Genomic DNA, 17,078 nt, shown 5'->3' on the forward strand with positions numbered 1-17,078 from the left:
AGTAAATAAACATGACACAGCAACTCACTCAATTCAGGTCAAAATTGTATTCTATTCGCCACTCTAAATGAATTATATTTCTAATTCCACATGCTTTGAGTATAGTCTATATGGTAGAGACAAAGTGTCTCTGAGAGAACTCTCGGAAGCACTGTTTTTATCCGTCTAAACCCTGTGTATTTAACTTATGCAACTCACAGCAACAGTTATGTCTAAGAGAAAGTATGAAAACATAAGCTACTATAGCATTGTTTAGTACAGTAATGGCTTGATATACCAAATTCGTGCGAACTCTTTATTGTGGATTTAAAAAACCACAAAATAAATACAAATCTTTTTTTCCACATAATTACATCCAGCTCACGTCTCATATTTGCCCTTGCAATACACATGGAAATGTGGCATTGTCAAGACATTCCAAAAATGTCTCCACTGTATAAAAGGCCAATATTTAATGCTACTCTTTGGCATACAGGTATGGAGGACGAAAAATGACATAATATAAATGAATAAATAAATGCATAAATAATTGTATAAATAAATACAGGAATAAATAAATAAATGCTTAAATAAATGTTTGAATACAGAAATAAATAAATGTAGTAATAGATTTATTTATTTATGTCCCATTTAGGAATCAACTTTTTTTTAATTAATTTCAGCATTTAATAATTTATATACTCTTTTATTTATTTATTTCTGCATTTATTAATGCATTTAAATATTTCTGTATTTAGCATTTATTTATTCATTTATACTTATGTCATTTTTCGTCCTCCATATACATTTGTTCTACAATGAGTAGAACTTAAGATAAGATCGACACGTTTAACAGGGATAATGGTACTCTTATAGTAACAGCCACACTCCCGTCCAGCAGGGGGCAGTACAGCGGGTACAAACAGTGACGCCACCAGGCGGATGATCACTAAACAGACGAGGCAGCGGTCAGGGGTCAAAGTTGAATTTAGTGAAAACATGGTTGAACACGGGGACATCCGCGTGGTTCACCGAGGTGGGAGCAAAATAAACTCCAGGGAGCCTGTCATAACCAATGATTCAAGGTAAGTGCGTGTTTTCAGTCCGATAATGTTGTATGTTCACTTGAAGATATTCTCGCGTTTCTACAAGTGTTTACCAGCCAGAAAGCTTAAGCCGGTGCTAGCCGTTAGCATTAGCAACAGAGGCTGCTGCTGCTGTTTACTAAGTATCACGAGCTCGTCTCACCCGCCACTCTTTTTTGTCCGTAAACGTTTAAGCTCTCGTGTGAAATCTATGTTTTTTTTTGTCGGTGCAGGTTCCTGCTGTGCGCCTCGGGAGAGTGCGTCAAGGTGTTCAGCACCTCTACGGAGGAGTGTCTCCACGACCTGCGGGGACACACCGACCTGGTGACCGGTGTGCTGCTTAAACCCTCCAACCACCTGCAGGTACAGTCATCTCCACGCACAGCTCGGGATGGAAAGAGTGCAGCTCTGACTTACTCTAATAAAAGTACTGTTAACTTGCCTTGAAGTAGACTTATTGTATTACTTGTGTTGAAAGCTACTGAAGAATAACCACCAAAGACTGAACACCGTAATGAATGCATACTCTATGTTTATTTTAACATTTTTTTATTTATTTGGGCCATTGGTAGTCTTCTGAATCTTATACAGTTCACAAATCAGTTCCTCACCACTTTAGTGATGATTTCCACACAATAATAATACATTTTATTTGTATAGATAAAGGCTACTCAAAAGCACTTTACATGGTAAAGACAGAAACCATAAAATAAATAACAATGTAAACAAGGCAGAGACATGACATTATAACAAAAATATAAAAACAACAACAACAAGGGGGAAAAAAGGACACACATAACTTGTCACAGGTTGAAAGCAGATTTAAATAGATATGTTTAAACTGTAGTTTTGAAAGTGGAGAGTGACGGGGAATGTCTGAGGTGCTGGGGGAGAGAGTTCCAGAGGGAGGGGGCAGCAATGGACTGCATGGGCTGAGGAGGTTGGCGTCGGTGGATCGGAGGTTGCAGTTGGTACCTCAGATGCCAATATCTTCAAGCACTCTTGTTTTTGTTCCACCGATTCCATGTTTATTTTTACAGTTGAATAAAAGACTAACTCAGCATCAAATGTACTGAAAATGTGATGAGGTCTGCCACTGTTAAGGTTTTCAGATGTCATTATTGGGGATCAGCTACATATTCATGCCAATATCTTCAAACCCCAGTATATCCTGGATGGATAGATTGTGCTGTTACATGGAGTAGATGTTGTTTTCGTTCTTTGAGTTTTGGGTGAAGTATTTAATGAAGCTTTTTTTCAAAGCATTAAAATATATTTAAAATGTTTTCCTTTTGGCATTATCCCAGGTGTTTAAGTATGTAACCGTTCAACAACCATTGAGTCATTTTAGCTGCTTTACTCTACGTTTGTTTAGGCATATGTGTTCAGATCCAATAATTGATGCAATTGTCAACTTTCAGGGGCCGAGTTATGCCTCTTAGTGGCTTCATACATTAATTTACTGAAATAGGACTTATGGCGTTGCTGCTTATATAATGATTTCATACATGTCAATTTTTTACATTTTTCATCCTGTGATGATGCATGTCTGTTTTGTTGCAGGTCTACTCTTGCTCAGTAGATGGCACTGTCAGGCTTTGGGACTTCACAGATGGCATCCTTATTAAGGTACAGCTTGAATCTTGTGTTTTTTTCGCTCCAGTCTTTCCAGTAAGTGTGGCTTAACCAGACCCCCCCCACACACACACACACACACACACACACACACACACACACACACACACACACACACACACACACACACACACATTTGCTGTTTCCACTTCCACTTTTTCAAGTACCTGTATATTTACAGGTGTTTATTTATGCCATCCTGCTAAGTGTGTGTCCCACAGTAGTGAAGAAATAGTGGTCTGAGATCTGGTTCAAAAAGAGCCTGTGTTGGGTTTTCTCTGATGTCTGACAGCTGTGTTATCTCTTCTAGACTTACGTCATTGGATACGCGGTTTACTCCATCTATGCATCTGCAGACCATGAAGGAGTCATCTTTATCGTTACTCCAACGCAAAGTGACAAAAGAAGCGGTACGTTTTAAATATTTTCTAATTGTGGTCATTGCCTGGGTTTGATGCCTAATCTGTCATCATCCATTAGACCACTGGTTACCAACCTGGGGGTCGCAAAGGCCTTTTCGAGGGTTACGAAGCCTTTTCTGTTTTTAAGCGATGTAAGACAACTTTTTACTAAAATAAACAGTACTTAAATTTGGCTTATCATTTAGGATATAACGAGGATTAGGGCACGGTGAAGACCTTAACATAAGCTTAATTTGTCGTAAGCCGTTTGTCTCTGCTGAACAGCCTCGTCCTGAGTTAGAAAAATACGCAGTAAAAACAAGCTAATAGCTAATAAAACAAACAAGAATAAAACACTGAATTTATCAAAAAAGAAGCCTGTTAAAAATGTATGATTGTTAAAAATTCTAAAATCTGTAATACAGACTCAGAATTGTATTAAAATGTCCTACAAATATATTATTCCCAAACAATATTCACAGGAAATAATCAGCGCAGAATTAAACCAAATCTTGTGTTTTATACAATATTCTGCAATTATTTCGTTCACTATTTGGGTAAATTATTGATCAAGTTATTGATATGCATTGAATATAATATATCCATAATATATGTCAATTAGTCAGGGGTCGTCAGTTAACTCAATTATAGAAAAGGGGTTCCTTATGGAAAAAGTTTGGGAGCCACTGTATTAGACACCCTGTGTGCTCTGGTAAATGTGAATTCAGTCTAAACCCCAAACTATAGCAAATAATGCTCTGCCCTTACTCATTGAGCAACATGAGACCAAAAGAGGCTGAAACGGTACCAAACTGCAAAACCAGGCCATCTGTCTATATAAAGCATCACACCACTACTTACAGCAGCCGGTTCAATTCAAATGTAAAGCATTGTTTTGTAGCTTCTAGTGCCAAAAAGGAACATTTCTGAATAAATCTCACCAGAATTTGCCATACTGAGCTGTGCGTAGGGTTCTTTGTAAACAAATTGGGTGGGAATGGGTGCACTCCATGTGTTTCTTTCAGCACATCAATTCCAGTGTCAGCACATTTGACCCGGATGTGCATTAGTGTATCACAGAAAATGTCAAATTATTTTTTTTACACATGTGTGAAGTAGAATTTGGGTAAGAGGTCACTGGGTAAGAATGTGTAGTTGGCTGATGTTTGATATTTAGGGTGTGTGTGTGTGTGTGCGCGCAGAGTTGTTCCAGCTGGTTGCGGTACATCTTCCCCAGAGCGGAGATCAGCTGGTGGAGGCCCTAGAGCTTTCAGAGGTGCTCAGCGACGTCAGTTCCAACCCAGCGGCCACCGTCTTCGGCAGAGGGGTACGTACACCGCCACCATCTGGAACAGTTACATACCCAAAAGTGATATTCTCCACTTATTGACGAATCAGAGGGCTATTGATCTGAAAGATAGTCGACTTAATTGGACTTTTCCGCTGTCTCAAAATGTAATTATATAAGAAACAATATGAACTAAAATTGTCTTTAAAAAAATCACTTTAAAATTAAAGCAACCCCATTGGAAGCATCAAATGAGTCACTATCACATGCAATTCAGGTTTTTATTATTATTTTTATTATTATTAATATATACCATTGACATTCTGATTTTTTTCAAATTGACGCCAGCATTTAATAGAAGAGGTGTCAAATACAGATCTTTCCTGCATTAATGTGTTAATAACCAGATGTTATCTTTCTCACAGGGGGAATATATTGCCTCAGCTAAAGGTTTGCATCTGGATGTCTACTTCTTCAAGAAACAGAAGTCATACAGGTGAGCCACGGTGTGAAATGCTTCAGTTATGAGGTTGTGGAGTATTTGACTGAAGAGGAAAAGTTAAAGATGATCACCTCAAATTGTCAAGTAAAACCACAAACTATATATTCAGCTTTGGATTGCAAATCTGCAAAAAAATGTATTTCTTTATTAAGACACAATGATATGGAGATCAGAAGTAAAGTTGTCATGTGACAAAGGTCATGAATCATAAAACCCATGATGTTCACAAACCTACAAAGCCATGAGGATGTTCAATAACACCGTATGTCTGTCCTTGTGTGGTTGTTCAAAGGTTTTCCCTCAAAGAAGACAACAAGAAAGGAGGCAAGAACACATTCACCTGCGTTGCCTGTCACCCAAAAGATGACTGCATTGCCACCGGGCATGAAGATGGAAAGATACGCTTGTGGTGAGTGTAGTAACAAGATGACGTTGGAGCATATACAATCACATCCAGTGTTTTTTTTTTTTAACTTTCATCATTTCAACAATTATTTATTCCAAACATCTGATGCTCACTAATTTTGCATGTATTTTCATATTAGCTGCTGCACCAGTGGACTCCACTATTAGTACTTCTAGTAGCATGATGGGAAACAAACTTTGTATCATTGTGTCTCATCCTCAAAATATTTCCTTAATAATTCCCATATTTTATTTGTGAAAACGCCTCTTAAGTTTACACAGTGTGTGTTCGTATGAATGTACTATAATTTACTAAATGAACATCATGTCGTATTGAAGAAGACTTAAAACCAGCAATTAAGACCATAAACTCATGTTTACAATGTTTACTGAGGTAATAAATCAGGTGTGAACTAGAATCATTTTCTCATAGACTTCCATACTAGCTACTGTTTAGACTACTTTTTGCAACCAGAGCAGTCACCCAAACTTTTTTTTTTATGCCTCAACGATGGCTGTGGCCGAAGACATTACGCTTTTGGGTTGTCGGTCTGTACATCTGTCTGTCTGGTCCATTCTTGTGAATGCTTGGATGGAATTCCTTCAAACTGGGCCCAAACATCCACCTTTTACTTAAGGAAGAACTAAGTCACTGTGACAGCGCAAAAATCTTTCGGCCATTACTCAAGAATTCAAATGCTAGTTTCAAACTAAATTTCCAGTGGGGAAAAAATGTAGAAATTGCATTTTGGATGGACATGAATGTAAACTGCAACTTGACTGGTTGGCAGAGCCATACAAGCATGAAATTCTTGTTTCTTACATTACTCTTTATCCTTTCAGGAGAAACTTCAACCACAAGAAGGAGTACACATACTCCACCCTGCACTGGCACCACAATGCTGTCAGCTCACTGTGCTTCACTCCAGAAGGTACAAAAATGTTTAATGTTTTTTTGTTTTTTTTCTATTTCAGATGGGATTATTCATCTCAATAAAACTATTTTAACATCTCAGATATACAACTGGCGTTTTTTTAACCTCTGTATCTACTTTATCTTTGTTTTACCAGGCACCAACCTGTTGAGTGGAGGCTTGGAGTCGGTGCTCGTCCAGTGGCGATACAGCCAAGAGAGCCAGAAGGACTTCCTGCCCCGCTTGGGATCTGCCATCACACACATTACTGTCTCACCTGATGGAGCTCTGTTCTGCACCTCACATAGTGACAACAGTAAGAAGCTCGTACCTGTTTTATGCACACAATGAGCAACAATAAGTTTAGAAATTACTGTAATAATAATAGAGGACATAGCTGTGCATGTAACACTTTGAAAGCCAGCATCTAGTGGCACTGAAGCAATAATGCACTATGGTAGCCACTTGATTTGAACAAGCTTTACATTTGACAGCACATTTTGCTCAGAAGAGCTCACATCTGAGAGTTGAGAATGGCAACTCTGTAAAATGTGTCAATGAAATGCTTCCGATATTCAGTATGTAAGGAAGGCTTTGGTAACCGTTTTCTGTCTCCTTCTTTTAGAGATTACGATCATCCAGAGTTGTGTTAAAGTGTCAGCCGTCATCCAGGGCCTGGTCAAAGGTGAGTACACACTGTAGGTGGCAACAGCACGTAGCTCAATCATAAACATGCTGTATGGGCTCAGAGATAATAAACATACTTATCATAAATAACCTTCACAGTTCCTGGAAAACCATCTTGCTTCTAAAAAAAGATCTTGCACATTATAGAAAATCTCAATTTGAAAAAAACTGAATTTGACTCTAAGCTATCACAGTGCTGTGTTCAAAGATATAACCAAAAGATATAAAGGAAATCAAACAAGGCTCTGGGGATGCCTTTTTAACTATCAAAACACAAAGAAAGCCCCAACACACAAGAGTGATGAATTCACTCTAGTGGTGGTGATCAATGTGGAAAACGACTCCTCTTTTGTAGTTCAAAAGATCATTCTGTATCAGTGTGCAGAAAATAAAATTGTATTGAGTAAACTACTGTGATTTTTCTGAGCAATTGTGCCTCACTGATGCTAGAATTGAATCTTTCTTTCTTCATATAATCCATGAAACAGAAAACTAGGTTTGAATCATTTAGGTTACTCTGTTTACGCATAAGAAGCAACTGATTTTCACTCTTGTTCTTCTTCTTTTTTTTTTCTCTCCTTGTGCAGGAGATAGCGTCAGAACAGACTTGATGGTGGATCCACGCAGCAAATCCCTGGTTCTGAACGGAAACCAGGCCACCTGCAGTTTTACTCCCTCCAGAGAGACAAACTGCTGTTCAACGTAAGCACTGTGCTTTATAAACTGAGGCAAAGGTAGCACGTATGAGCCAGACCAAGTGAGTTTGTGGACCAGGTTTGCGGCTTTCACAGCAAATTAAAATGCATAGATGTGGTTATGAGTACTTTGAGACAAGGTATTTGCATTACAAACGGTTCCCTTAACCATACTTTCAAGAACACCGTGGTGTGAATTATCCATTAACTAAATACCGTCTTCTGTGTTTCCCACAGCTGGACATTGTGCAGCAGGAGTACATTCATGAGTTGGGCCTGGAGCAGTTTGAGGTTGTCAAGGTGGCCTTTGATGCCTCTGGCAACTGGATGGCAACAGTGGAAGAAAGAAAACAGAAAGTTGCTGAGCTGGAGCTCAACTTGAAACTGTGGGCATTTGACGAGCAAACACAGAGGTACATGTGATTTATATGCTGGTGTTTCAGTCAGTCACCAACACTGATAGAGTTCAGCAGTACACTGGTCTACAAGTGTTTTCAAGATTGTAAAGCTTTGTGATTCACACTGCTGTGGAAAGATCAATGTACAGGTTATTTTGGATTATAAAAACTTCACCACTGCATTTTCCTGTCCAGTAGGTTTTTTGTTTTTCCTAGAACATGTGCAATAGTTTCTGTTTTTCCTTACCACAACCCTGTAACATGCTGACTGTATCACCTGCAGTTTTGTGCTGAACACGACCGTCTCAGCCCCACACGAGGACCGGATTACAGCCATGTGCTTTTGCCAGGCCGCTGACAGCCAGACCACCATGCTGGTCTCCACCAGCAAGGACGGGCACTTCAAAGCCTGGCAGCTGCCTGCATCAGCCAACCCAGAGGGTAAGCAGTCTAGCTCAGTTTTGGACAGAGTTCGGCTGATCTGTTAGTGTGGTAATATTCCCCAAGCTCTTTGAAATTTCTCTCCTTCTCTACTGTTGTAGGCTTTGACTTCTTATTCTTGGTTTGCATCTCTATGAACAACGTGCTTATGAGTCAGTCATCACTTAAGAACCTGCAAAGCTCTGTGGGATGCGTTATCTTTCTTATGGCTCAAGTAGTTAACCTGTAACGGAAGCTGTTTTGAAAATCCCTGCAAAATACTGGCTGTTACTTTATAGTTGAAAAGAATGACATTTATCACTTTATTTCATCTTTACTTGATGGAAAACATCAAAATGTCAATGTATAGGTCATTCTTTAAAACTAATGAGCAAGGAACTGCAAGCCTGATGTATACATTATATTTAATCCTATGTAACTACCAGGCCAATCTGACCAATTGGTAATTGAAAATATGCATTCTGTGTTTCCCTTCCCCTCTCCGTCGTCTTCAACGTGCCAGCAGATGAAGGTCCTTCCTGGTCTTGTGATTTCGTCGGAGCCTATCACGGCCTGGTGCCAGAGTGCTGTTGTTTCTCAGCCGACGGTTCTCTGCTGGCCGTCAGCTTTCAGGAGGTGGTGACTGTGTGGAGCCCGGCTTCCTGGGAGCTCCTGACAACTCTGTCCCAGCCGCCCGAAGCTATCAGGTCAGAGCGTAAACCGGCACTCAATACTTGTAGTGCTGAACAGAATGTTTGAAGTACTTAAAGATCCCCTCCAGCCTTATGCTATATAAACTCACAATGTTTAGAGAAGCAGAGGTGTTGGTTTGGCAAACTGGAAAGTTTTCTTCTTGAGTGCAGGTGGATAAAAGGAGGGGAAAGCTGTGTACCTATAACTCGGATGCTATCCTCTTATTCTTAATTTACATATCAATTTTGAGACATTAAAATGCAACTACCAAAAAAAGCAGACAACAGCATTAAAGCAGATATCTGTAAAAGGCACAGCATGAATCTAAAACATCCTCAAATGATGGGGAATTATGTCTTTCCTAGCAGTTATCTTATTTAGTTTCTAAATCCAAAAGAATAACTTGACAGAGGTATAAAAAAGCCAGAGGGTCACTGTCTCAATTGGCGGCAAATCCGTTACAAATCGGTCAACATTAAATCTGTAAATTGGAAAAAACAAAAAGACATGCCAAACGCAGGAGCAACTGCTTTAACAAAGAGGGTTCGTTTTCACTCGAAAGTTCTCTGGCTGAGCGAAAGACTGCAGCAAGAAAAAAATCTTTGGCTTCAAAAAAAGATCATGGAGTTCAATTGTCTATTGCCTAATATTAGTTGTAGAGGTGCTGTATTGTAAAAGTTTATTTTGTGCATCCCCAGTAAGCACAGACTAGACAAACGAGTGACCATGCGTACACACAGATTCACTAAGCAGCCAGCTGTTCTGGAGTTTGGCTGTAAATGACCAGTTTACCACACTGACAGAAGTCCAGAGCCTTGATTCTCACAGTAAACCGGGGATGTTACTGCCAGAGAAAAAGAAGTGCTGCCTGTCAGCAGAACACTGGAACAGGCTGCAGTTTGGTTGCTCGAGTCTCAGAAATGTTGGCGTTCGGCTCCCCTCAAGAAGGGGCCCTCAGGACACAAAACCGCCGTTGTTAGTTTCAATACCCCTTTTTAAATAATCTGACAGCAAAGCACTGAGTCAGCCTTAAGCATATGTACAAGACAAACAGGAAAAAAATGACAAGTTATCCTAGAATGAAGGAACAAGCTGAGAGAACATTTAACGGCCAAAGAAACCTTTAAAAACTATTAATCATCACAATGAACAACACTAGAAAAGTTCTCTTGTTAATTATTAGTGAATAGATCTGTGCTCTTTTACAGGAATGTAAAGTTAGCTGAACAGATGATGCATAACAGATGCACTCTTCCAAATACACAAACACTCAGAAAGCCTCTTCAAATGAACAGACATTTCCTGTGAAATTTGGGAACTGAGGGGAATTTTAAGCGGGGGTGGGGGGAACGGGAAAATGTTAATGGTCAGCTGTTTTGACAGCTGCCTGGTACCCCTTACAGTACATAACTACCACCTATGGATGTGTAGAGCTTACTTAACCTCCAAACTCACCAACTTTGGACTCTAAACTGGCCACTTGAAAAAATAATAACTTTCGTATGTGCTTTTTCTTTTTGTCTGCCGGAGGGTTAAAATAGTCACAATTCACCTGAAAAAAGTTTTTAGTTTTTAAAGAAAATAATGACTGTTTTAACATATTAATGTCACAGACTCACCATGAATAATGTGTATAAGGTAGCACTGTAAAGTCCAGAAGGGGGTCCATTATTGACTTATCTGCCAGACACACATTTTCTTGGTGGGTGTTCAGACCCGGCTTTCGTGTTCCGATTTGAAGCCCCCAAAGCGGAAAACTCTTCAAAAGCTAATCCTGTGAAATATGTGTGGTGTTAAAAAGCTAGCTGATTGGGGTTTGCTATTGGGATTCTTTATAGTCACAAGGGGAAAAAAAGTACTTCTTTTTTTTTTTTCTCCACCAGGGATCTTTGCTTTGGCCGACTAAGCTGTTCTAAGTATCTGCTGGGAACCACCGCCAACAACCTGCTCTGCTGCTGGAACCTTCTCACCTGCTCATGTATGTGTACATGTGGAAAATACCAATTTGCATTAGTTGACATTTATTTTAGTTTTGTACAAGTCTAATTCTACCTCTCTGTTACCTCCTCCTCCCTCTGCTTGTCTCCTGTCCTCTCTGGCAGTGGAGTGGAGCACCTCAATGGACGTCAGCCTGCTGCTGGCTGACCCCCTCACTGAGAACATGGCTGCCTTCTGCTGTCAGGCTGGATGCACCGACTGTAAGCTTAAAACTGGCTCTCCAGAATCTTGAGGTTTTTTTAGCGTTTCAGTTGTATGCACATGGGAAACATTTATTTACCAACCAAATTTAAACCCACAGAAAACCTTTCTGAACAGTTAAATGAAACCTGAATATTTGACACGACATAAAAGACATTCTGACCTGTTGGCAAGAGGTCAGAGGTAGTGCTCAAGACCCGATCTGAAAAAGAGAACAACATTTGCAGTGTCAGTGTATCATTTTTGTTGCAGTGAATGCTTAATAATATACACCCTCATAAAGTCAGTGGTTCAACTCTACAAGACACTTTCTTTGAGCTGCGGGTTGAATACAAGAAACTCAGACAAGACTACTCTGTATATCAGGTCAGTAGTGTGAAATGAATATAACCATCGTAATGATTTGTTCTGTTTTTTTTCTTTATTTTCAGTGTTTGTGTTTAAGCCCAGTGAGCCTCGGCCCGTGTTTTCCCACAAGGCCGTGTGCTCAGGGAAAGTTACTCGGGCAGTCTTTGCCCCGAGGGAGGAGATGCTGGAGAGCTGTGAGGAGAGCAGCCAGTGGCTCAACCGCTCCCAGCTGTACTTCCTCACTCAGTACATGGTAAAACCAAGAAAAACACACAATTAAATACATTCTCAGCTGGCACATGTTACTAATTGAAACTGTTACTGATGAAATGGTTCAAACCAAATGGACACAAGCTAAATCTTCAGGTTCTGTTCTATTTCTTTTCAGTAACGTCCTTATGTGACCTGAATATCACGACTATTATCGTCACTTTAGTGACATTGCAGTAAAAAGGACTTACTCATTACTCATTCTGTGTGCTGTTACTGTGTTTATGCTATTGGCTGATTGGCTCTCTGCCCTGCAGGACCTCATGACATTCACCACTAAGGCGGAGGAAGACAGATTCATGGCTTCCAACAAACAGGTATGTCACACCTGAGCACCACCCACTGCTCAGCATTAAGGGTGCTCCGACCAAGAAGGCTTCAAATAGACCCTGTGATTTGGTATCTTCCGATACTGCTTCAAGTGATTGGCCCCAAAAATCCTGATCACCTTTACTCTGTTACAAAGGTTTTTACACGTTTCCGGCCTGCTACTCAAAACCCTGGGATGTTGCTTATCGAGCATGTTTGGAGCAGTTTTTTACTCAAGTCATTCTTGGCAGTCTGAACATGACACAACTAATAGTATGAAGTGGTGAAGAGCTTGTTCATTACTTTGCTGAGTTACTGAAACTCCTAAACCCCATAAAACGAGCTATCTGTGGATTCATGTAGCTGTATTTTACATGACCTGTTCTCTTACAAAGTATCCAAATACAGCCCCTTTGTTGGGCTCAGCTTTACTGTATTTCTCTAGCTGTTGACTGATTTATTTATTTAATTAATGTGAGATTTTTCCTGACATTGTGATTCCGCCCTGTCAAGCTTGTAATCGATGACAGTGTTGCCATGACACCGTTCTACCTGTTGCTGGGGAAACACCGGAAACCGGAAAATCAAGACACACTGAGCAACGTGTCTGCCGAGAGGACACCACAGCCACAGGCCTCTGTTGCTATCAAAGAGGTCGGTAGTTCAGCCCTGCATGGTTCATGTCCACTTTGTGCTGTAAAAAAGTTTGTTGTGCATTAAAACTTTTTTCTTTTTTCTTGACAGCTTCTGCAGACCCCTGCCCACGTTTTGCCCTCCACCTCTTTCCTCTGTTCGATGTTTGTAGAGTCTCTACTCATCTCCGTTACCAGGTCAGTAATCCACTTGGGTTGGTCTAAATACCTTATCCAAGTAATGAGTCCTTTAAAAACTGAAACTAGTAGTCATAGTGGTTATTTGTGCCTTTTTTTTTTTTTTTTAGTATGTTAATATTGATTGAGAGGGGTTGTGAGTGCACATTTATGATGTCTCTAATTTTATTACTATGGGTCTGATTATGTCAGCGTGAGTTTGCAAAACGCTGATAAAATTCAGGCTGTGCATGATTCAGCATCTTAAGTCCTGGTTAAACCGGTGCACACAGGGAAAAAGTGGACTCTCTTGTTTATCTCTAAAACATGCAGAGTCACGTTTTCTCATGTGTTCTCTTGGCCTTCAGGGAGGAAGATAAACACGCAGAGGAGGAAATAGAGAGTGAAAAAGAGGAAGAGGATTCAGAGGAGGAAATGGAATCCAGCATCCCGAGACCAGCACTTGGAGGCCAGTCGGCAGATTCTACGGCCCCCACTCTGACAAAAGCCCAGGTTAAGGAACTGAGGAGGGTGAAGAAACTTGACCATAGCTGGCTCACAGGCCTCCTGCACTCTTGAACAAGGCCTTGTACAAAGACACTTTTTTATTGTTACACACAGTTAAATCAGAATGGATCTCCTGGAAAGAAAGAAACAATGTCATAGTTTAAACAAATCTCTAGGCAATTACAAAACAGAAAATATTTGGTTGCACAAATATCAGCTCCTTTGGCAGCAAATACAGTCATGAGTCATGTTTGTATCAGTTTACACATTTGAACAATAAAAAGTTCTCCCCAATTTTTGAAACTGCTAAGGCTCTGTTGGACAGTGATCATTTGTGAACAGCAGTATTCTAGTCTTGCCACAAACTCTGGACTGCATTGAGGTCTGTATTTTGACCATGCCACTCCAGAACATTAACATTTTTTTTTATAGTGTAATTCCTTTCCATTTTTGACTGTAATTGGGTTGCCTTGCTGGAAAATAAATCTTTTCTCAAAACACGTTTTATTGCAGTCTGCAAAATTTCCCTCTATTTTGCTGTGGTTCCGTGTCTTCCATTAACCTGCTACCTTTCCACTTTCTCTTCTCTTTCCACTTCATAGACCGAAACAATATTTGCAATCCATGCACACGCAGCAAAGAACTCTGTAGGACTTACACATTCATCAGCAATTTGGAATCTTTTGTAAAACTGCCACCGTTTGTGAAGCCAGCTTTACAGCTAGATTCACTTCTCAGAAGGCCTTTTAGTAAAACGGCTCCCTGTGACTTACGTACTGCACAAGCCTCCCAGTTGCTGCTGCTGCTGCTGCAGGCATAATGGTGACACCACCAGGATTCAGATAGGGGATGGTTTGTTTTTGCTGATGTGCAGTCTTTGGTTTAGAGTTTAGTATAATTATCAAAAAACTCAAGACCATTTAATTGCAGTCCTAAATGCCTTCTGATAAGTACGAGCTGAGGACATCAGAGTCCCTGGCTGGGAATCAATGGTCCTCAGGAAGTACTATATTGACAATACCTTGATTAAACACACACAATCCTCATTTCTCTTCATATAACTGGCTACACCAGTGGGACTTTTATAAAAAAATTTACTTGCACATAAAAGATATCAATAGGCACTGTTTGCATACACACATTTTTCTCTACTTCTATACATTTTATTAAACATTGTAAGCCTTTCTCAAGTCTTTCTGCCTCTATGATTTTTGCTCACCTTTTTTACATTTTACAGTGTATCTTTGGGAAGGAAGGTTATATGTGAAGATGTTTCTTGCATTGCTGTATAAGCAGGGGAACTATGACACGCATCTAGTCGAACTGTAATAACTGTCAAAATAATTGGGATTAAGAACTGTGACAAAAGGAATGTTTAAAAACATAACAAAATACATCATTATTGCATATAGTTTGCATTGATGCCTGTACATTTGACCTGTGATATTTCACAGCAGCTTCTGGACGGGGTCTTCACATAAACTTTTCTTACGTGACCAAGACCTTGAAAACTTCCATTAATGATGCTGTAAAGTCAGGTCAGACTCCGCTAACTCTTAAGTAACGATCCTGGAAGTCCTGAGTAAGCTGTATCTGGAGGAGAAGGGTCACGTGTTCCCAGAGTCAGATAAGATGGCACAATTTCATCTCAGCATTTTTCAGTTCCTTTCTCTCTCGTGCTCAGACGCAGGGCCTCTCGACACAGAGGACGGATCCTTCATGACCTCTGCGTCAGACAGACATTGAGCTTTGGCGGTCGAACTGCGTCATCCTATATATCGTTATTGAGTCCTAAGCTGCTTATCTGTCACTTATATTGACCTGATATGAGCTGGGATGGTAAAGCAGAAAAAAAGAACACAGCCCTGTCTGATTCCTCAGGGTAAACTTCACTTTCTCTGAAAAATGAAAGCTGTAATTCACTTTGGGATCTAGTTTAAATCCTGGGACTTTGGGACCACCTTTGCATTTACCCCTGAGCAAGGCACCACATTGAGCCTCAGGCTGTCCTTTATCGCATTGTAAATGATACGGTATTTTTTAAACAAATATATGTGAAATACAAATAAAACTCAGAGGGTTTCTTTTGTGATCATTTAAACAAAACCAGTTCAACAAAGACTGTGTGAAAATCAGCTCGCAGAAGAGCACCAAACTCCTGTGTATGAGGGGAGGAAGTCAAATCTAGAATTTCTGTGGAAGTAGGTCATTTTTTTACTTAAAGTAGCACTCCATCTCATTCTTATTCAGGGATTAATGAATGTAGCTTGGAGTTGCTGGCTTCTAGCAGAGATGAGGCGCAGTGAGCTACAAAGGTTTGGTAAGCTCACTTCCTAATTACTTCATACCACCAAATATTTTTTCATTGTTAAACTTGGGAGTCTTTTTCTGTTCAGCACCAACTCACACCCTCAAAAGGCTTCAGTATAGCAGGTTAGCTAAGCTTAGCATGAAGACTTGGAACGGGGAAACGGCTAACCTGGCTCTACCCAAATGTAAAAGACAAACATCAACCTTAAGCTCACCAATTAATACATATTATTTCATTTCTTTATTCCGATTAGAAACAAGATGTTGTGGTTTCACAGATAATGTGCTGGACTATTTCTTGGCCGGGTGTAGTGATTTCCACATGAGTCTAGTCATGTGGTCAGTCAACCAGCAGAGACTCCTGTAAAATGAAGGATAACTTGCTTGTGGCAATCAAAGAGTCAATTTTCTCTAAAAAATGATGCCCCAATGTACAGTATATGATAATTGAGCAATGTTTGAGCTTGTAACACCTGACTTTCCCTATCAGCCGGTGATGTCACCTTTGAAATTAAATTTAAAGGCTGAACACAAGGTCATAACAGGAGTTTCTGTCAAACATGCAAATTTGTTCTTTGAGAGAATCTGCTTCTTTGTGAGTGCTCATTATTTCACAAAATACTACAGATCTTGCACATAAAGAGGAAGCTGTTTTCATTTATCTAGAGTCCCAGTCTGTAGACATTGGACTGGTGCTGCAGTAAGCTGCTTTTTCCCTCTCACATATGCGGTTCTTCAAGCGGTTTGTGTTGAAACTTCTGCCCAATCTGTTAAATGACAAAACCTGCTGTCATTAAAACAAACATATTAAGTCTAGAGCACCAACAACAAGTGCATGTTAATTCTTCCTGCAGTTTATGCTCTAAAAAACAAGCCAGCATGCGACAATTTAGAGTAAATATATGTATTTTGATTTTCTTTGTTTAATTCATGTCATACACTGATGTACCAGAATACCAGAGGCTAAATAAAAAATAAATAAAAAAGTGTTTGCTTTGGCTTTTGAACAAAATGAAAGACGAGGGCTGTTGAAATGCGGGTTTTTTTTAAAGTGTTTTCCAATGCTGGGACAGAACATTTGTCAGGCAAAAACTGTTTTCACTCAAACAGGCGCTATTGTATTCATTAGCTGTCCTACTGATTAGCAGTGAAATTGGTATTTGGTGTTACTTAAACCTCTTAAAAGTGGTACTAACTCCTATCAGAACCAGCGCAATACGCTCA

The 17,078-nt window shown here is 39.9% G+C and overlaps 1 protein-coding gene across 1 annotated transcript; it reads left to right on the forward strand.

Moving 5' to 3' along the window:
- The first annotated feature begins 966 nt into the window (after positions 1-966).
- wdr75 (WD repeat domain 75) lies at positions 967-14,046 on the forward strand. Its single transcript, XM_054615128.1, is given in 22 exon segments — positions 967-1,064; positions 1,298-1,427; positions 2,628-2,693; positions 3,010-3,109; positions 4,303-4,427; positions 4,814-4,884; positions 5,183-5,299; positions 6,139-6,227; positions 6,367-6,525; positions 6,835-6,894; positions 7,484-7,543; positions 7,546-7,598; positions 7,829-8,004; positions 8,273-8,430; positions 8,933-9,116; positions 10,986-11,080; positions 11,205-11,300; positions 11,733-11,902; positions 12,177-12,236; positions 12,742-12,882; positions 12,973-13,058; positions 13,406-14,046. Coding segments are annotated over 22 exon segments (2,493 nt in total). The 5' UTR covers positions 967-978; the 3' UTR covers positions 13,617-14,046.
- Positions 14,047-17,078: the final 3,032 nt, after the last annotated feature.

Source organism: Anoplopoma fimbria, chromosome 16, assembly GCF_027596085.1.
Source record: "Anoplopoma fimbria isolate UVic2021 breed Golden Eagle Sablefish chromosome 16, Afim_UVic_2022, whole genome shotgun sequence".
Classification (NCBI taxonomy): Eukaryota; Metazoa; Chordata; class Actinopteri; order Perciformes; family Anoplopomatidae; genus Anoplopoma; species Anoplopoma fimbria.